The 21,448-nt window shown below is 46.9% G+C and overlaps 2 protein-coding genes across 5 annotated transcripts in view; one reads left to right on the top strand and one right to left on the bottom strand.

Moving 5' to 3' along the window:
* matr3l1.1 (matrin 3-like 1.1) overlaps nucleotides 1-17,079 on the top strand; it is a 32,699-nt gene extending 15,620 nt beyond the window's left edge. Inside the window, exons 11-22 of one of the 2 annotated variants that reach the window (XM_083980396.1) lie at nucleotides 1,034-1,437; nucleotides 2,224-2,326; nucleotides 2,426-2,607; nucleotides 5,520-5,674; nucleotides 6,649-6,730; nucleotides 6,859-6,905; nucleotides 9,026-9,151; nucleotides 12,858-12,991; nucleotides 13,486-14,251; nucleotides 15,106-15,205; nucleotides 15,330-15,451; nucleotides 16,940-17,079. In XM_083980396.1, the coding sequence (XP_083836522.1) occupies nucleotides 1,034-1,437; nucleotides 2,224-2,326; nucleotides 2,426-2,607; nucleotides 5,520-5,674; nucleotides 6,649-6,730; nucleotides 6,859-6,905; nucleotides 9,026-9,151; nucleotides 12,858-12,991; nucleotides 13,486-14,251; nucleotides 15,106-15,205; nucleotides 15,330-15,451; nucleotides 16,940-16,972 (2,254 nt within the window). In that variant the 3' untranslated portion in view covers nucleotides 16,973-17,079. Of the gene's footprint in view, nucleotides 1-1,033; nucleotides 1,438-2,223; nucleotides 2,327-2,425; nucleotides 2,608-5,519; nucleotides 5,675-6,648; nucleotides 6,731-6,858; nucleotides 6,906-9,025; nucleotides 9,152-12,857; nucleotides 12,992-13,485; nucleotides 14,291-15,105; nucleotides 15,206-15,329; nucleotides 15,452-16,939 lie in introns of those variants that run through there. The other variant, XR_014595682.1, reaches the window with a different exon arrangement.
* A 3,652-nt stretch (nucleotides 17,080-20,731) lies between these two features.
* matr3l1.2 (matrin 3-like 1.2) overlaps nucleotides 20,732-21,448 on the bottom strand; it is a 28,599-nt gene continuing 27,882 nt past the window's right edge. For all 3 annotated transcript variants that reach the window (XM_083980400.1, XM_083980399.1, XM_083980401.1), the window contains one exon: nucleotides 20,732-21,270. In XM_083980400.1, the coding sequence (XP_083836526.1) occupies nucleotides 21,196-21,270 (75 nt within the window). In that variant the 3' untranslated portion in view covers nucleotides 20,732-21,195. The remainder of the gene's footprint in view (nucleotides 21,271-21,448) is intronic.

Genomic DNA, 21,448 nt, shown 5'->3' with positions numbered 1-21,448 from the left:
TCTCAGTGATGAAATCTAACAATTGTGACAGTTGCATTAGTTTGAATGAAAAGTGAAGCTTCATGTGTGAGGACTGAAGAGCAGCGCTGCCTCGGGACTCTGGACAGAAATCACCCCATTTAACGTTACATCAATAAATAAATGTTTTACAATGAACACATCAGTCAATTTTATCATCATCATTATTTATTTATTTATGTAATATGGTTACGGTTAGACATCAGGGTCTGACGTCGGCTACCCAAATCTCAGTTTTTCTCTGTTTGCATGCAAACGTGCAAACAGAGTTTTCCAAAATCTCCACCCTGGCCGGAGTTTTTAAAAAGCATCGTTTTCTCTGTTTGCGTGTAAACGGAGGGTGCAAACAATGGTTAAAGCAGATATCAGTGGAATGTTTTTGTTAATATAAGTCCTAAATAGTCCTATTTTCCGTCAGCAATCACTTACATGAAGTATTTCAGCCTAAACACGAGTCTCTCCGTCACTCTGCTCTGCTGTAACCCGAGGAGAAAATTTTCCTTGTGGGATACAAGTGTTATCCAATGAGGAGAGAGAACGGCATGAAGGGCTGTGTGTGCAGCCAAGGGATATGCGCGTGAATGTGGTGACGTAGCACGAGGACCAATTGATGCCTGACAAGGGCGGGGGCTGCTAACTCATGGTGCGTTCAAAGAAACTCGTACTTTGTGTTTTTCCTTCCTGTGAAGTCATACCAGTTCGATCTGGTACGAGTTCACGGGTCGGAAGTTACGAGTGGCCGTTATAGGGAACTTTCACAGACAACAGGATGGTAAAAACACGAGCTACGGGTTACCTGGAACGCTACCAAGTCGTAGTTGTGACTTGAAGCTGTAACTTACGGTTTCAAAAGCCTGCCTTGAACGCAGCATTAGCCGAAACGGCCGTGAAGCTGATATCTGCTTTAATGTCTCGGTTTTTAAAAATAACCGGTTACGTATAAACGGGGCCTGAGACTCCGATCGGCTGAATCTGACCAGGTGATTGATCGCTGACGATGTTTCTCCTCCTGCAGGCGGGTGGCGTCGGCCAGGAGGTACGACGAGGAGGAGGAGGAGAAGAAGGAGGAAGAGGAGGCGTCGTCCGTCGCCACCAAGAGGGGGCGGAGTCAGGTCAAAGAGGAGGCGGAGTCAGAGACCAAGAGGAGGAGGCGCAGTCAGAGCAGCGAGACCAAGAGGAGGAGCAGCAGCAAAGACGGAGGAGCAGAGGAGAGGAGGTGCAGGAGAGACCGGAGGTCCAGGTCCAGGTCTAGAGACCGGTCCAGCAGAGGGACCAGGACCAGGACCAGGTCTAAGTCCCGGTCCAGGTCCAGAGATAGAAACAGGACCAGAAGACGGTCCCGGTCCCGGTCCAGAGGTAAATCCAGCAGCAGTTCTTCTTCCCAGCAGAACGGGTCCAGAGTGAAACCAGAGGAACCAGGTGAGAACCACGTTGATTCATTCATTCATTCTGATTTATTCCATTCATGGTTTACATTCTACACACGGTTGCACATGTTTACATAATGTAGCTCCACAGTCACCATGAATGAAAAGGAGCAGGATGAAGAAAACCTGATAGTACCTGCTCCTCTCGTTGTTATAATTACACTGGCTTACTTCAACACCAATACTATACTCTATTTCAAAATATTAAAGGGACAATGAGGAGTTTTGTTAAAGTGAAGTGTTTCCACACTACATTTATGAGCCTCCGCACCGTGAAATTCTTTGACCGGCGCAAGACAGACTCATGTTTTCATTCATCAAGAATTAAAGTCAGAGGTTGGAAGACGATCACATACCGTCGTAGTTCCCACCATAAACGGAGATTCGGCGGCGTTATTCTCATGACTCGCCACAAAACCGAAAGTAAAGAAACGCTGGTCGGCTCGCCCAGCATTTCCACCACCACTAATAATAACAAAATAACCATAGAGACAAAACCATAGATTTATCTAAAATGGACCATTAACAAGTGGTAACGTAGATTCATACACATTAATATCAGACTTTGTTATTGTCGTGGAATTTTTTGTTCTGCCGCTGGAGAAACTCCTCGTTGTCCCTTTAAACATTATTTTTAAGGTCTGAAATTCTATTATAGCGGCCATTTTCAACAAACCTGCAGAAATGAAAAATGATCCATTATTATTGATGAGCTGAGGGTGTGATCAGGAGTCGTCGTCACATATTGATCAGATATCTGCATCTGTTCTTCCCACAGACTCTAAGACCAGGACCGATCCTGGACCAGGTCCGGTCAAACCTGAGACGACAAAGACGACGACGACAACGACACCGAAGGAGCCGAGCGAAGACGAAGCCGAGTGAGTTTACGACACGACACAGTTCACACAACGAGTTTCCTGAGTTTCCTGACTCTGAGCAGGTCAGTGAACGCCTCATGAACACGTCGTCACCCGCAGGTCGTCTGCAGAGGAGAGCGACATCGAGGGGATGGAGGTGATCGGAGAGGACGGAGAGAGTCTGCAGGAGGAGGAGGAGGAGGAGGAGGAGGAGGAGGAGCAGCTGGATGAAGAGGAGGAGGAGGAGGAGAAGGAGAAGGAGGAAGCTGCTGCACCTGAGAAACATGACTCACCTGGAGAAGGTGAAGGTCCAACTCTTACCTCTTTTACCAAAGCTCTTAAAGCATGGCTATTACAAAACCAGACCTGTGATCATGAAGTCTAGAAGTGTATGTTCGCCTGATTGGTTGATTGTATGGGGCACCACACTGTATTCTTTTTTCCTTCCTTTTCTGTATTGTGTATACATATTAGGGGTTGCATGACTTCAGATTTTTAAAAGTCGACTCTAATGTTATGAAAGTCGAGTCGACGTCATTCATATTTTTCCCATCATAAATTACAGGAGGAGGGAAATGCTTGGCAACAATCTGTATTCACTGACAGACGCTCATGCACAGAAATGAGTCCACAGAACAGCAGCTTTAGCCTATAAACAACAAGCTGTAAATCAGTGTGTTTTTCTGTAACATGCACTCCTATACAAGTGCAAAAGATAATACTGTAGCTACTGTCCGTTAAACAATTAGGGAGGAAAACGACACACAGGCCTCGTCACCGTCACAGTCCTGCTCACTCACAGTTTCACTCACAGTTTTTTTCTGGTTGGTTGTTGCTGTTGTTGGTTGTCGTTGTGCGCGACGTAAAGCTGTCGATATGAGCGGAGTTTTTTTAATTTTTTTTTTTTTTAATTGCCGGCAGCCCGGACACACTGGCCGCGGCAGCGCAGCGCCTCACAGGCAGCAGCTTCTCCTGCTCTCTCTCTCCGCGCCGGTCAAACATTGACCCGTCTGTAGGCTACAGGTCTGTCTCTAGCGCTGTGTGTATGGATGTGTGTCTTGTGTGCAGACGCAACTGACAAATAGGCGGACAAGCAAACTTAATCATCATTTATTTTATTTTGAAAATCGACCGGATTCTCTTGCCTTTTCTGTGCCTGACTTCCTGTCTGGTACGCGCTCGTTCCATCCAGCTTGACGGCGCTCATATTTTTTTCATTCAGCCACTCAGCTGTTGTTTCAAGCCGCTACTCCTGTAGCCTACTGTTACATGATCAGCGACTAGTCGACGTCAAGCTCAAAACGTCATTGTGGAGCAGGGGACTAGTCTGTGCTACCCCTAATACATATACATATGTATCTCAATTTCATACAATGGTGTGTAGGCCTACATAATACATTTATGTATTAGGGCTGTTTTCGACTAAGGATTTTCATAGTCGAATCTGATTCGTCAGATTTTGCCATAGTCGACTGATCGTCAAACCTTTTTTTTTATCATTATAATTTTTTTAAGATAGCAGCAAATTTGCTACTTTTTCCCGTTTCAAACAAAAGAGCTAAACCACCCAAAAAATAGGGTAGGTGTAAAACAAATACCTTTATTTATTTCCCACAAGGATTATTTTTAGTAGCCATTGTGAGCCAAGGTATGCGTTTATGTCACGTTGCCCTGGACAACGCTCCTGCTCGGACTGCGAGTGGCAAATCAAACATCCCTCAACGTGGTGAAGGATAGCGGTGGTCGTGGACACAGAGAAACCGGGTAAAACATGTAGTATCAAAACAAACGGAGGTCAGAAGGACTCGACAATCCGTACATGACGTTAATCAATCCTGTAACACACAGTGTGACCGCGGCACCGGCAGAGAGACAGACAGGCTGCAGAGGGACGAGATTACAGCTGTGACTCCCGACACTTATGGTGCGTTCATTACAACTCGGAAGTCGGAAAAAAAACAAGTTCCTCTTCTGAAAAACTATGACATGTCAAACTTTAGGATGTGTTAGGGACTAATTCATCTGTCTAACCATCAGAACTATTGAAGCAGGTTCTTGAATGTAACTCGGTCAAAGTCAGATGTATCCTCACAATGTTTTGCTGTTCTGTCAGGTCATGCATGATAAATGCTGACAAAGTTAGACTGTCAGACTTCCTTGATTTTAAACTTTGGCGGCTCTGCAGTGACTTCTGAGTACCGTGACTTTGACGGTCCTACTGCTCACCTCCGCTCATTTGAAAAAAAAAAAAAACCTCCGCTCATTTGATTGTGCAACTGCAGTGGGTGATTTATTAATACGTAGTATGAAGCTAAGACTACTGTTTAAATGCACACATCATTTTGAACTCTTTATTAACAGAAAGTACGCAGATTTTGTATCAAAATAGGCTTTTTATAACGAAAAAAGACATTCTATGTAACAATTTATGCTCAGCAGCCGTGGGCACCCCCATATAGTCAGAATGGTACGGTCTTGGTTAGATTCGACTACGAGGTTCATAGTCGAATCAGACCCCATCGAATCGTCGAATAGTCGACTTTTGGAGGTCAGCCCTATTATACAAACTTTGTGCAATATTGGACACACATATGCATGTGCAACCGTGTGCTATGGGATAGTGCAGTTTAAGTCGATCCTGCACTTTATTGGGGCATCGTGCAATTAAATTAAATTAAATCTTGCACTTATGCACTCGTCACTTTAGCAAACAGCACTTTAGCACATAGCACTTTAACTAGCACTGTAGCACTTTATAACTTCTCAGTAATCTGTTGGTCCCCTTACCCACTCTTTTAACCGTCTATGGTCAGTTAACTGCTGGTTTATGTCCTTCATATGTTTTGTGTAAGATGTCAAGGTGTTTTATTGTCCTAGTCCTCCCTCTTGTACTTTTTGTACTTTTTATAGTCATTGTTTTTCATGTCTAACATCAACCTGCCAATGGGACTGGGGATGGAAATTAGCCACTAGGCTATAATCCCACATATTTACATGTCAATGTCCATCGATATGTAGCCTACTGTTCCCATTTAAAAAAAAAAAAAATCTGAAATCTAAATCTGAAGGTAGGAGTCACAACAACTACGAAATAATAACGGAACGTTGCTTTTAGAGGTAAATGCTGAAAAACTGCCCCGAAGGGAACGCGCATCAGCGGTTTTGAAAGAATTTACCTCGAATGGCAAATAAATGACTCTGACCCTGTCTGCAGAGAAAGAGACGGAGGTGAAGGACGGACAGACAGAGGAGAAGGAGAAGAAGGAAGAGGAAAAGAAAGAAGAGGAGGAGAAGAAAGAGGAGGAGGAGCGGGACTCGGGACCCAGCAGAGAACCAGAGGAGGCAGCAAAGACTGTGGAGGACGAGGAGGTAGAGCAAACTCTTCAAATCTTCTGCTTCTTTGAACCTCAACTACTTCAACATACTTGCAGCTACAGACTTCATTCAACTTCTAAAATGTTCACACAACTTTAAACTATTCTGCTGTCACTCAGCTTATTGATATCTTAAACAGTTTCTGAGTTTTGGCAGATTAAAAACCATTGAAATTTTTGACAAAATCCAACTTTATAATGGGTGTGTATTGCGTCTAACGATTAGAGGCTAGAGTGGATGACATCATCACTAGAGCGGGAGAGAGCCAAAAACGCGACTGAACCTTTTTTCCTCTAACCTGTCACCACGGCCACAAATTACACTCTACACACATAATTTTCTTCACTGTTGTAGATAAACCTGTCTGGTTTTCACACTTTTCTTACAATCAGGAGTTATAAACAGGGAACATTTCAGCCCCTACTTTTGTATGGGAGTGAATGAGTAGCAAGAATGGGTCTATCTGCACTCAGAGACTCACACTTTAAATTCTGTAAGTCTCTCTGCTGTTTTGATCACACTGCTTGAGAGACGACAAGTTTATCTACAACAGTGGAGAAATGTGTCATGTGTTTAGAGTGTAATTTGTGGCCGTGGTGACAAGATAGAGACAAAAGGTTCAGTCGTGTTTTTGGCTCTCTCCCACTCTAGTGATGATGTCATCCACTCTAGCCTCGGCTCCTTAGACGCAATACACACCCATTATAAAGTTGGATTTTGTCAAAAGTTTTAATGGTTTTTAATCTGCCAAATATCAGAAACTGTTTAACATATCGATAAGCTGAGTAACAGGGGAATAGTTGAAAGTTGTGTGAACATTTTAGAAGTTGAATGAAGTCTGTAGCAGAAAGTATGTTGAAGTAGTTGAGATTCAAAGATTAGAAGAGTTTGAAGACTGTTCCCATGCATTTCCAATGAGAAATTTGTGTCTCTGTCTCATCCTGGTCTCTCCTGGTCCTGGTCTTCAGGAGGACCCTGGTTTCCCGATAAACCTGGACGACTGCATCATCATGGACGAGGTGGAGGAGGAGGAGGAGCCTGAGGACTCAGGTGAGTGTGACCTTCTTCTTGTGGTTCCCCAGTGGGCGGAGCCAGAGCCAGCAGGTGGCCACGCCCACTGAACCAGACTTGACTGACTCCTCACTCAGTGACATCACACCTGTGTCTCCTCCTCACAGGTCAGCCTGAGGTCAGAGGTCAAGATGAGGTCACAGCTGAGCCAGAGGTCAGAGGTGTTGTTGTTCATTTGTTGTATTGTTTATCCATCCATCCATCCATCTTCTTACACTTATCCGACTCCCCCGGGTCGTGGGGGCAGCAGTCTGAGCAGGGACACCCAGACTTCCCTCTGCCCGGACCAAGGGGGCAGTTGTGGGTCTGAGAAGTGAAGTCACTTTCGTGTTCAACAAACTGCAATCCCCTCTTCTTCCTCTGGGGGCTGGTGTCAGAAAGCAGCATTCTCCATAGACCCACATGTTAAAATCACCCACTTTACATCCTCAATAAACATAATCAAAGCCTGGTGTCAGAACGTTTTTTGGTCTCAACCGATAGTTTCTACCTATTACTATTATTATTATCTACTATTATTAGGTTTAAAATTCTGGCCAATTAGGACACGGAAACGTTGAGCGACAGGTCCGAGCAGCTCCGTGGACAGCTGCTTCGAGGCCAGTGGGCGGGTTCTCGGCCGGTAAATCCAACATGGCGCTGTTCAGGCCGCCATAGTTGAGTCACAACAACGACTCCCCAAAACCAATGGGGGACGTCACGGTGCTACGTCCATGTTTTTTACAGTCTATGGCCCGGACACTTCCTCTAGCTCTTCCAGGAGGATCCCAAGGCGTTCCCAGAGCTCCCTGTCTCTAAGGGAGCGCCTCGCCACCCTGCGGAGGAAGCTCATTTCAGCCGCTTGTGTCCGGGATCTTGTTCTTTTGGTCATGACCCAAAGTTCATGACTGTAGGTGAGGGTGGAACTTAGCCCCACAACATCCAGAGACTTGAGGTACTCGGGGCCGATCTCATCCACCCCGGTGCCTTGCCACTGAGGAGCTTCCGGACTACCTCAGTGACTTCAGCTTGCGTGATGAATGAATCGACCTTCCTTCCGGTGTCCACCACCGGGTTCGGGGATTGCCGCCGCGTCAGATACCAGAGACCTTACGGCCAACGCTTCGTACGGCCGCGTCAACAATGGAAGTGGAGAACATGGTCCATTCGGACTCAATGTCTCCAGCCTGGTCAAAGCTCTCCTGGAGGTGGGAGTTGAAGACCTCCCTGACAGGGGATTCTGCCAGACGTTCCCAGCAGACCCTCACGATACGCTTGGGTCTTCCAGGTCTGACCAGCTTCCACCCCTGCCAGCGGATCCAACTCACCACCAGGTGGTGATCAGTTGACAGCTCAGCCCCTCTCTTCACCCGAGTGTCCAAGACATACGGCCGGAGGTCAGATGACACGACTACAAAGTCGATCACTGACCTCCGGCCTAGGGTGTCCTGGTGCCACGTGCACTGATGAACCCTTATGCTCCAACATGGTGTTCGTTATGGACAAACTGTGGCTAGCACAGAAGTCCAATAACAAAACACCGCTTGGGTTCAGATCGGGGAGGCTGTTCCTCCCAATCACACCTCTCCAGGTAACACTGTCGCCGTCTAGTGAGCGTTGAAGTCCCCCAACAGAACGATGGAGTCCCCGGTTGGAGCACTTTCCAGTACCCCTCCCAAGGCCTCCAAGAAGGCCGGTACTCTGCACTGCTGTTTGGCCTGTAGGCCAAAACAACAGTGAGAGACCTATCCCGACCTGACGGCGCAGGGAAGCGACCCTCTCGTTCAGCGGGGAGAACTCCAACACATGGCAAGCAAGCTCACACCAGCTCGCCGCCTCTCACCGTGGGCGAATATAGAGTGGAAGAGAGTCCAGCCTCTCTCAAGGAGTTGGTTCCAGAGCCCAGACTGTGCGTTGAGGTGAGCCCGACTATCTCTAGCCGGTACCTCTCAACCTCCCGCACTTTCCCCCAAAGCAAGGTGACATTCCATGTCCCTATAGCCAGAGTCCTTGTCCAGGGATTGGGCGTCCTTGGTCTTTTTTCATCATAAGGGGCTTTGAACCGCTCTTAGTCTGACCCGTCACCTAGGACCTGTTTGCCCTGGGAGACCCTACAGGGGCATTAATCCCCCGACAACATAGCTCCTAGGGTCATTCAGGTGCTGAAACCCCTCCACCACGGTAAGGTGGCGGTTCAAGGAGGGACTTGTAGTTTGTTTAGTTGTTGTTGTTGCTCATTTGTCGTTGTTGCTCATTTGTCGTTGTTTAGTTGTCGTTTATTTTTGTTGTTTCCAGTCGTCCACCAGAGTTGTTTACTTCACCAACCTGCCGCAGCGTTTCTACACCGACGCCAACTTTGTGCGACTGGTGCGAGACTACGGGACGGCGACGCGTTACTTCCTGATCCGCCACCGCCAAGAGGTGACACACACACACTGAAGCTTGTTGTTGATCTCCTGTGTCTCTGTCTCAGGGCTTCATAGAGATGTCCTCTCCCTCTGAACTGTCTCTTTGTCTGTCTCAGGGCTTCATAGAGATGTCCTCTCCCTCTGAACTGTCTCTGTCTCTGTCTCAGGGCTTCATAGAGATGTCCTCTCCATCTGAACTGTCTCTGTCTCAGGGCTTCATAGAGATGTCCTCTCCCTCTGAACTGTCTCTGTCTCAGGGCTTCATAGAGATGTCCTCTCCCTCTGAACTGTCTCTGTCTCTGTCTCAGGGCTTCATAGAGATGTCCTCTCCCTCTGAACTGTCTCTGTCTCAGGGCTTCATAGAGATGTCCTCTCCCTCTGAACTGTCTCTGTCTCAGGGCTTCATAGAGATGTCCTCTCCCTCTGAACTGTCTCTGTCTCTGTCTCTGTCTCAGGGCTTCATAGAGATGTCCTCTCCCTCTGAACTGTCTCTTTGTCTGTCTCAGGGCTTCATAGAGATGTCCTCTCCCTCTGAACTGTCTCTGTCTCAGGGCTTCATAGAGATGTCCTCTCCCTCTGAACTGTCTCTGTCTCTGTCTCAGGGCTTCATAGAGATGTCCTCTCCCTCTGAACTGTCTCTGTCTCAGGGCTTCATAGAGATGTCCTCTCCCTCTGAACTGTCTCTGTCTCAGGGCTTCATAGAGATGTCCTCTCCCTCTGAACTGTCTCTGTCTCTGTCTCAGGGCTTCATAGAGATGTCCTCTCCCTCTGAACTGTCTCTGTCTCAGGGCTTCATAGAGATGTCCTCTCCCTCTGAACTGTCTCTGTCTCAGGGCTTCATAGAGATGTCCTCTCCCTCTGAACTGTCTCTGTCTCAGGGCTTCATAGAGATGTCCTCTCCCTCTGAACTGTCTCTGTCTCTGTCTCAGGGCTTCATAGAGATGTCCTCTCCCTCTGAACTGTCTCTTTGTCTGTCTCAGGGCTTCATAGAGATGTCCTCTCCCTCTGAACTGTCTCTTTGTCTGTCTCAGGGCTTCATAGAGATGTCCTCTCCCTCTGAACTGTCTCTTTGTCTGTCTCAGGGCTTCATAGAGATGTCCTCTCCCTCTGAACTGTCTCTGTCTCAGGGCTTCATAGAGATGTCCTCTCCCTCTGAACTGTCTCTTTGTCTGTCTCAGGGCTTCATAGAGATGTCCTCTCCCTCTGAACTGTCTCTTTGTCTGTCTCAGGGCTTCATAGAGATGTCCTCTCCCTCTGAACTGTCTCTTTGTCTGTCTCAGGGCTTCATAGAGATGTCCTCTCCCTCTGAACTGTCTCTGTCTCAGGGCTTCATAGAGATGTCCTCTCCCTCTGAACTGTCTCTGTCTCAGGGCTTCATAGAGATGTCCTCTCCCTCTGAACTGTCTCTGTCTCTGTCTCAGGGCTTCATAGAGATGTCCTCTCCCTCTGAACTGTCTCTGTCTCTGTCTCAGGGCTTCATAGAGATGTCCTCTCCCTCTGAACTGTCTCTTTGTCTGTCTCAGGGCTTCATAGAGATGTCCTCTCCCTCTGAACTGTCTCTTTGTCTGTCTCAGGGCTTCATAGAGATGTCCTCTCCCTCTGAACTGTCTCTGTCTCTGTCTCAGGGCTTCATAGAGATGTCCTCTCCCTCTGAACTGTCTCTGTCTCTGTCTCAGGGCTTCATAGAGATGTCCTCTCCCTCTGAACTGTCTCTTTGTCTGTCTCAGGGCTTCATAGAGATGTCCTCTCCCTCTGAACTGTCTCTTTGTCTGTCTCAGGGCTTCATAGAGATGTCCTCTCCCTCTGAACTGTCTCTGTCTCAGGGCTTCATAGAGATGTCCTCTCCCTCTGAACTGTCTCTTTGTCTGTCTCAGGGCTTCATAGAGATGTCCTCTCCCTCTGAACTGTCTCTTTGTCTGTCTCAGGGCTTCATAGAGATGTCCTCTCCCTCTGAACTGTCTCTGTCTCTGTCTCAGGGCTTCATAGAGATGTCCTCTCCCTCTGAACTGTCTCTTTGTCTGTCTCAGGGCTTCATAGAGATGTCCTCTCCCTCTGAACTGTCTCTTTGTCTGTCTCAGGGCTTCATAGAGATGTCCTCTCCCTCTGAACTGTCTCTGTCTCAGGGCTTCATAGAGATGTCCTCTCCCTCTGAACTGTCTCTTTGTCTGTCTCAGGGCTTCATAGAGATGTCCTCTCCCTCTGAACTGTCTCTTTGTCTGTCTCAGGGCTTCATAGAGATGTCCTCTCCCTCTGAACTGTCTCTGTCTCAGGGCTTCATAGAGATGTCCTCTCCCTCTGAACTGTCTCTGTCTCAGGGCTTCATAGAGATGTCCTCTCCCTCTGAACTGTCTCTGTCTCTGTCTCAGGGCTTCATAGAGATGTCCTCTCCCTCTGAACTGTCTCTGTCTCTGTCTCAGGGCTTCATAGAGATGTCCTCTCCCTCTGAACTGTCTCTTTGTCTGTCTCAGGGCTTCATAGAGATGTCCTCTCCCTCTGAACTGTCTCTTTGTCTGTCTCAGGGCTTCATAGAGATGTCCTCTCCCTCTGAACTGTCTCTTTGTCTGTCTCAGGGCTTCATAGAGATGTCCTCTCCCTCTGAACTGTCTCTTTGTCTGTCTCAGGGCTTCATAGAGATGTCCTCTCCCTCTGAACTGTCTCTTTGTCTGTCTCAGGGCTTCATAGAGATGTCCTCTCCCTCTGAACTGTCTCTGTCTCAGGGCTTCATAGAGATGTCCTCTCCCTCTGAACTGTCTCTTTGTCTGTCTCAGGGCTTCATAGAGATGTCCTCTCCCTCTGAACTGTCTCTGTCTCTGTCTCTGTCTCAGGGCTTCATAGAGATGTCCTCTCCCTCTGAACTGTCTCTGTCTCAGGGCTTCATAGAGATGTCCTCTCCCTCTGAACTGTCTCTGTCTCAGGGCTTCATAGAGATGTCCTCTCCCTCTGAACTGTCTCTTTGTCTGTCTCAGGGCTTCATAGAGATGTCCTCTCCCTCTGAACTGTCTCTTTGTCTGTCTCAGGGCTTCATAGAGATGTCCTCTCCCTCTGAACTGTCTCTTTGTCTGTCTCAGGGCTTCATAGAGATGTCCTCTCCCTCTGAACTGTCTCTTTGTCTGTCTCAGGGCTTCATAGAGATGTCCTCTCCCTCTGAACTGTCTCTGTCTCAGGGCTTCATAGAGATGTCCTCTCCCTCTGAACTGTCTCTGTCTCAGGGCTTCATAGAGATGTCCTCTCCCTCTGAACTGTCTCTTTGTCTGTCTCAGGGCTTCATAGAGATGTCCTCTCCCTCTGAACTGTCTCTGTCTCTGTCTCAGGGCTTCATAGAGATGTCCTCTCCCTCTGAACTGTCTCTTTGTCTGTCTCAGGGCTTCATAGAGATGTCCTCTCCCTCTGAACTGTCTCTTTGTCTGTCTCAGGGCTTCATAGAGATGTCCTCTCCCTCTGAACTGTCTCTTTGTCTGTCTCAGGGCTTCATAGAGATGTCCTCTTCGTCTGAACTGTCTCTTTGTCTGTCTCAGGGCTTCATAGAGATGTCCTCTCCCTCTGAACTGTCTCTGTCTCTGTCTCAGGGCTTCATAGAGATGTCCTCTCCCTCTGAACTGTCTCTTTGTCTGTCTCAGGGCTTCATAGAGATGTCCTCTCCCTCTGAACTGTCTCTTTGTCTGTCTCAGGGCTTCATAGAGATGTCCTCTCCCTCTGAACTGTCTCTTTGTCTGTCTCAGGGCTTCATAGAGATGTCCTCTCCGTCTGAAGCCGTCTCAGCTGCTCAGGAACTCGGCTCCGACAAACCCGTCGTCTTCCACGGCTCAAAACTCAGCGTCAGCGTCTCACACAAGTACCAAAGACTGGTCAACGGGTCAGTGTCCGTCCTCACTCTGTCCTCTGACTCTCTGTCTCTGTCTCTGAAATCCTCACATATTCTCATGCTTGTCAAAGTGCTGGTTACTGAGTAAGCAAGTTTGCACACATTGTTGAGTTACATGTGAGTGTGTGTATGTGTCTGGCTATGAGTGTGGTTATTAGAGGAGGATGGGGATAGTTGGACTGTTATCTGTGTATTGCATGTGTGTTTGTGTTTGAATGTGTGATGAGAGTAAGAGAGAGTGTATAGCTATTAATCCCTATTGCGCACTTCATGATTTGGCGCTCCTGTTTCCCTGCTTTTATTAGTGCATTCTGTCAATTTAAAAAAAAAATATTATGGTCATTATGTCACTTATGTCCTATTTCAATGATTTTAATATTGTATCTGCTCCAACTTTACCTACTTTACCAACTGTATCTCTTCTTTTTTTTGTGCATTGTCCCCGTTTTAAATAAATAAATTAATTCATTAATTCATTCATTCAGGTGGGAGATCCACTCGGACTCGGACTCGGACTCTGAGAAGAGGACCGAGCGCCGGACCCGAAGCAGCAGTCGAGTGACACGAAGCAAATCCAGAACCTCGGACAGAGACGAGACCGGCAGGAGATCTAGATCCAAGAAGTCCTCAGAGAAAGAGACCGGGTCCAGGACCAGTCCGGAGAAAGAGACCGAGTCCAGAACCAGTCTGGAGGGAGAGACCGAGTCCAGAACCAGTCCGGAGAAGGAGACCGAGTCCAGAACCAGTCCGGAGAAAGAGACCGAGTCCAGGACCAGTCCGGAGGGAGAGACCGAGTCCAGAACCAGTCCGGAGAGGGAAACCGGCTCTAGAACCAGTCTGGACAGAGAGACCGAGTCCAGAACCAGTCCGGAGAAAGAGACCGGGTCCAGAACCAGTCCGGAGGGAGAGACCGAGTCCAGAACCAGTCCGGATAGAGAGACCGGGTCCAGAACCAGTCCGGATAGAGAGACCGAGTCCTCAGAGACGAAGACTGAGGAGCAGGACGTCGGCAACGCGTCAGAACCAGCTGCCGGGACGAGTCCAGAGTCTGGACCTACGGCGTCCACAGAACCCGAGTCTACAGGAAACGAGTCGGCCAATCAGGATCAGGAGAGTCCAGCGGACGAGTTTCCCACCAAAACCACGTCGGAAAAACCAGAGAGTGAGTCTGAAGACGTGTCCAAGGAGACGAAGGAGAAATCAGCTGATCAGGGTCCAGAGAAGAACGGACCAGAACCACAGACACACCAGGTGAGCCAGTGAGCCGACCGGTCTATGAACCAAAAAATAGTTGGTTTTTCCTTGCGAACCGTCACATCATCAGTGGGCGAGTCACTTAATACGAGCAGGAAAGCAGCAGGAAAGTATACAGTAGCTTAGTAAAATAAAACTTAATGCAGACTGATCAGTTCATTGTAAAACATTTATTTATTGATGTAAATGTGGTGGTTTGTGTCCGTAGGCTCCAGAGCCCCGAGGCAGCGCTGCTTTTCTGTCCAATACACACAGGAAGCTTCACTTTACATTCAAACAAATAATGCTACTGCCACACTTGTTAGATTTCATCACTGAGACCAACATTTATCTCCTAAACATAATTTAACCAGCCGGTGGTAAACCTCTAAAAACCTGCGGGTAAGTTAATTAGCGATGGTTTTCTCCCCCGGGATGACGACGGAGGTTGGCCGGCCGAGCAGCTCTGCAGACCGGCTGCTGTCTCTGTGATGTCCCGGTCGCTGCAGAGCTTCACTTCTCTGAAAAACATCGGAGCAAACTTCTAAACAGCCGTCGTTTGGATAAACTGGCCGTAGATTTGTTGAACAGTTACTTTCTCGCATGAACAAATATTAAAAGTTAATAAAGTTACATAATAACAGCGCTAGAGCTATGCTGTTTCGGAAAGAGCCGTTGCTGTGGTTACTTCCGCCTGTGTGACGTGGAATGACGTCCTCCCACCTTGGTTCCACTTAAACTGGTGTGAAAGCTACTGGTTCTCCAGACGGCACCGAGGTTCTGAGACTCCAGAACCAGAACCAGAACCGTGAAACCGCTGTGATTGGTCCAGAGCCGTGCTGTCAGTTTGTAAATGAACGTTCTGTTTCTAGAAACCCGGAGGTGACGAGCGGCTCCAGGACCAGAACCAGAACCGGAGCCCGGGACCAGCAGGGGGCGCTGCAGGTCCAGAGAGACCCAGAGGACCTGTGGGTAAGAACATGAACACACACCTGAACAACAACAACAACAACAAGGGCAGCAGGTAAACACAGTGAGGTCATCACGTGGTGCGTTCACTGACCTGTTGATTTGTTTGTTTGTTTCTCCACCTCAGGAACTGAGTTCATCCGTCCGGTCGTCGGCTACTTCTGTCACCTGTGTCAGGTGATCTACGCCGACGAGGACGAAGCCAAACTGCAGCACTGCAGCAGCGACGCCCACTACAGGAAGTTCCAGGTAACCAGCCGCCGCCACCGAGTGACGAGGTTTAAATTAACGAGTAGAAGAAAAAAAGACTCAGAGTCTCCTGAAAAAACCTCCCTCAATAAATCAACTGTAAACTCCCCTTTAATAAAACCAACTGGTGTTGTATTTTATATCGTTGGAAAGCCTGATTAGTCGCCTTGACAACCAGGTACAACTTGTAACGATCATGCATCCGTGGAATGAGCAACACAGATAAACGTGTGGGTAACGCCCCCCCTGTTGTTAAACCGGTCTGCCCTCCCTTCCCATGAACCAGTCTGCCATCCAGTCCTCCCATTAAGCTGGTCTGCCCTCTCTTCCTATGAACCAGTCTGCCATCCAGTCCTCCCATTAAGCTGGTCTGCCCTCCCTTCCCATGAACCAGTCTGCCATCCAGTCCTCCCATTAAGCTGGTCTGCCCTCCCTTCCCATGAACCAGTCTGCCATCCAGTCCTCCCATTAAGCTGGTCTGTCCTCTCTTCCCATGAACCAGTCTGCCATCCAGTCCTCCCATTAAGCTGGTCTGCCCTCCCTTCCCATGAACCAGTCTGCCATCCAGTCCTCCCATTAAGCTGGTCTGTCCTCTCTTCCTATGAACCAGTCTGCCATCCAGTCCTCCCATTAAGCTGGTCTGTCCTCTCTTCCTATGAACCAGTCTGCCATCCAGTCCTCCCATTAAGCTGGTCTGCCCTCTCTTCCTATGAACCAGTCTGCCATCCAGTCCTCCCATTAAGCTGGTCTGTCCTCTCTTCCTATGAACCAGTCTGCCATCCAGTCCTCCCATTAAGCTGGTCTGCCCTCCCTTCCCATGAACCAGTCTGCCATCCAGTCCTCCCATTAAGCTGGTCTGTCCTCTCTTCCCATGAACCAGTCTGCCATCCAGTCCTCCCATTAAGCTGGTCTGCTCTCTCTTCCTATGAACCAGTCTGCCATCCAGTCCTCCCATTAAGCTGGTCTGTCCTCTCTTCCTATGAACCAGTCTGCCATCCAGTCCTCCCATTAAGCTGGTCTGCCCTCCCTGCCTCCCTTGCCTACCAGAAGCTTCCTCCTTCAGCTGTTATTAACATTTTCATGTTTCCCACATTCTCTGTTGTAAACTGGGAACTATCCACATGTTTAGCTTTGTTGCTCATTCCATGGATGCACAATTCTTACAAGTTGTACCTCATCGTAAAGGCGACTAATCAGGGTTTCCAACGATATAAAAACAAGACCAGCTGGTTTCATCAAGGAGGAGAAATGATTGACTGAAATGGTTTCCAAACGTTTTATGTTTGGACTGATCTCTATTTATTAATTAGCTCCAAAAACCTGTGGTTTAGATTTTTAAAAGAGTTGCATAAACCTCAGTTTCAAAGCTCAGATATTAATATCTGGTCACACAGACACTTGTCTTCACGTCAGCAGGTTGTTGCTTCATTAAATGTAGATTTTCAGTTTGTGTCATGGTCGTTGTCTCTTCATGTGTTGTTGTTTCAGGAGAAGACGGGGAAGAATCCGTGGTCGAGCTGAATCTGACGGAAACTCCAGCTGTTGTGTTAAAAGACTACGTTACCCAGAAGCCCTCAGCAGCGAGCAAAAAGACTGTTTGTTTGTGTTGGACACTTTAACTGAGTTCTTTTCACTTTAAATACCGAAGCTGATTTCTTTAAAATGTTTCAAAATGATGTGTTCCTGTTGAATAAATAAATGAAACGTTCAAAGTCTCGTTTAAAGAAACGCGTTTATTTTATTTTATAAAACAACAAAGTGAAACATTCAGTTTGTTCTGTTTCCACACATCAACCGGCTGGAACTAGTAGTGGGGTCGTTTAAGGCTCAGTCATTTCAAATTGGTGTTAAAGTTTGGTTTTCACTTCCAAGTTGAAGTTTAGGGTCTATAGAACAATTTCAGTCCGAGTGTCAAACACACAGATAAAAAATGGCCTCTAGGGGGCGCCGTAAAATATGTAAACTGCTACAACTTTTGATTAGATTATCCAATTTTAACATATGAGACATTTTATCTTTAAGAAAGCACAATTTAACTTGTGTCCATTTAATATTTTGGGCTAAAAGTGTTATTTATTTTTAATCTGATCACCAAATGCTTAGCATACCAGTTTCTCCTTTTAATTCTGAATCCATACATACCTCATATGTTAAATTTGGTTAATCTAATCAAAAGTTGTAGCAATTTACAGATTTTGCGGCGCCCCCTGGAGGCCTTTTTTTATCTGTGTGTTTGACACTCGGACTCAAATTGTTCTATAGACCCTAAACTTCAACTTAGAAGTGAAAACCAAACTTTAACACCAATTTGAAATGACTGAGAAAAATTACACATGCATCCGACCCCACTATAGTTCTTCATAGTCGCTCACCCTGAGCTTTCTCCTGGTTTTCCCTGTTAAAAGGGTTTTCCATGGAGTTTTTCCTCAGTGGATGTGAGGGTCTAAGGACAGAGGATGTTGTTATGATGGGATGTAAAGCCCTTTGAGACAAACTGGTGGTACAAACGGGCTATACAAATAAAACCGCCTTACCCAGACAGGACATAAAAAGGGGGCGTTACCACCGACAGCATCATCAGACCTGGATCAGTGATTCACCTCTGGAACCGAAACTTGGCACCGAAAGACGAGGCATGTTTTGATCCTCGGTACTACTAGAGCAGTGTAAAAGAGAGTAAGGACAGCATTGGTCCAATGGCAGCGCCTCCTGGTGGAGGAATATGGGTTTTGCAAAAGAACTGACATCTCTGCATTGTTGGTGAATGAGCAGTGTGGTGTTTTAAATAATTTAAGGACATTTATAGATCACCCACGTTAATAGCATCATTGAGGATCCTTTACAGATTAACATTAACCAGACCTACAAACTCTGGAGTAGTGAAAAAGGTGACAACATACAAAACTAAACCCCTCTTCATTCAGTTCAACTACCCTGGTTGACATAAAAAGGTAAACGGTAAATGGTCTGTATTTTATATAGCGCTTTTCCATCTGAACGATGCCCAAAGCGCTTTACAGTACATCACATTCACCCATTCATGCACACATTCACACACTGATGGCGGAAGCTGCCATGCAAGGTGCGAACCACGACCCATCAGGAGCAAGGTGGGTAAGGTGTCTTGCCCAAGGACACTACGGCAGCAACCGGGACAGAGCGGGATTCGAACCGCCAACCCTCATGTTTCAATCTACATTTTGTAATAAACACATTATAAGTATAATCTGATATGACCCTAAAAACAAAAACACGGCCGTTTTCATCAATTTACCAGCAAGTGGGCAACACACATACATTGGAGTGAATGAGTTTTCTGGGCGCTTTTGCAATACCTATATCCTGCCACTAGGGGCGCAAAACCCTTAGACCCTTAAACCCTTAAACCCTTAAACCCTTAAACCCTTACCACGGGAGTCAATGGTGGTGTCCTTACTCTCTTTTACACTGCTCTAGGTACTACCGAAGCATTGCGGTCGGTGCCACGAAAGAACCAAAGTTTGGAACCCAGCCCTAAGTACCAGAACCAGAACCAGAACCAGAACCAGTCTGGAGAGGGAGACCGGGTCCGTCAGCAACGCGTCAGAACCACCTGCCGGGACGAGTCCAGACTCTGGACAGACGACGATCGAAGCAACATTTTTACAAGTCAGTGTTATTAGAAAAGAGGCTCGTTCGAGATGAACTGCGCCTCGTCTGGACGGTCGGTGAGAGCAGGCGGCAGCAGCAGGGGGCGGTGACAGAAAGCTGCAGTCAAGTCGGACAGTTTCCAGCCGCAATTGTCCAATAAATAACCAATATATTTCTCAGGACATAAGTTTGACTCAGTGTGAATATTTTTTAAGCAGTATAGGCCTACAACATGAGATTCATATAATCTAGCATTATACAACAACACGTAGTGTTTGCAGTCCTAACTAAGAGCCAATCAGCTCGTGATCCGGCGCGTTTCCCATCATGCCCTGAGGCTGCAGGTGGTTGCAGTCGGTGGAGAGCAACTGCGGCGCCTGGCTCTAAAAGCTGCGGCCGCCTTGATCTCGTGAGGTTATCGTTGCAGGCGCGTGCATGACGTCAGAGCAAGTCGGGATCAAGTCGGACACAAATCTAACCGGCATGCACTGTGCGCTGGTCACCGGCGATCGATTCTGCGCACGCCTGGCTCATCTCGAACGCACCTAGTGTCTGTACTGCCGGACAAACAAGAGCAGTGAAAGAATAAAAACTGATGCTTGAAGGAAATTCTGAATACAGTGAGATTCTGGAGTTTCAATGATAAGCTTTTGGGGATTTTAGCACATTTTTTTCAGGTGTTATCCACATGTTTTATAGCCTGTCAAGCCAGACTACATCATTAACATGTCTAGTGTGTCAACGAGCGGTAGACCTCGGCTCAGTCCAGGGGGTGGGATGAAGGCTGTCTGTCAAACTGCCTCTGCACCAATAGGGTAGCACTAGCTAGCGCTACGACCAATCAGAGCAAAGAGCAGGATGACGTTAGCCTGACAAGCCAATTAAAATGTATGTCGTCATGGCGTTAAGCCGCCCAACGACTCTCTAAACAGATAGAGCGCTGTGATTGGTCAACACAAACGGTGTTCCAGACTCAAAAAGTTCCTATGGCTCGTTTCTAGACCCACCTACGGAGCAAAGAGATTTGCTGCTGCTGCTAGGGGGCAGAGAGATTTATAGGCTACATGTTTAGCTGTGTTGTGCACGATTCTTACAAGTTGTACGTCATTGTAAAGGCGACTAATCAGGGTTTCCAACGATATAAAAAACAAGATCAGTTGGTTTTTATTAAAGAGTAGAAATGATTGACTGAAATATGTTTCCAAATGTTTCCAAACGTTACATGTTTAGACTTAATCTGTATTTAATTAGCTCCAAAAACCTTTGATTTAGATTTTTTAAAGCGTTAGATAAACCTTGTTTCCACAACTTAGATATTGTGTCACACAGACACTTGTCTTCACATCAGCAGGTTGTTGCTTCATTAAATGTAGATTTTCAGTTTGTGTCATGGTCGTTGTCTCTTCGTGTGTTGTTGTTTCAGGAGAAGACGGGGAAGAATCCGTGGTCGAGCTGAATCTGACGGAAAATCCAGATGTTGTGTTAAAAGACTACGTTACCCAGAAGCCCTCAGCAGCGAGCAAAAAGACTGTTTGTTTGTGTTGGACACTTTAACTGAGTTCTTTTCACTTTAAATACCGAAGCTCATTTCTTTAAAATGTTTCAAAATGATGTGTTCCTGTTGAATAAATAAATGAAACGTTCAAAGTCTCGTTTAAAGAAACGCGTTTATTTTATAAAACAACAAAAGTAAAACATTCAGTTTGTTCTGTTTCCACACATCAACCGGCTGGAACTAGTTCTTCATACCACAGCAGCAGCAGCAGCGTATCCTTCCACCGAGAGCTCCTGTCCAGGAACTCTGTGGTGTTTGGTGGAAGGATACGTCGATGTTAGCGAGGAAATAGTCCCAAAGCCGTACTGTAGCTCCTCCTCTTTTACCGTCATTAGACTAAACTAACCAAAGTGGTTTTTATTTCATTTCCTTGAACTTTTAACTGAAGAGACTGGGTTCAGTCACTTCCTGTCACTCAAAGTCTTTTTCTCTTCATGACGTCGGTTTCCACGTAGCGACCGCTCGGTGTCAGCTGGATTTCAAAATAAAATAAAATAAAAGAATAAAAACTTAAATCTCCTCTCTCGTCGCCTCGATCCGTGTTTGGACGAACTCATCTTCATGATGTCGTCGTGGTCGCCGTCTTCTTCCCTTTCTTCTTCTCTGCTTTCATCTGTTCCTTCTCCAGGTGTTTCTGTAAAAATAAAAAAAAAGACAAAACATTTCACTTCCTGTCTTTGTTATTAACCCTTTACCTATGTTTACTATGTGTGGAGTATTGAAACTGTAACTCAGTCGTAGTTTGTCCAATCAGAAAAATTCCAGCACTGACGGAGAGCTAAGGAGTTGAGCTTTCCGTCTATGTTACCGTA

This window comes from Trachurus trachurus, assembly GCF_905171665.1.
Source record: "Trachurus trachurus genome assembly, chromosome: 10".
NCBI lineage: Eukaryota > Metazoa > Chordata > Actinopteri > Carangiformes > Carangidae > Trachurus > Trachurus trachurus.
Note: the sequence above shows the minus strand (reverse complement) of the source record. Positions and strands in the feature narration are given on the sequence as shown.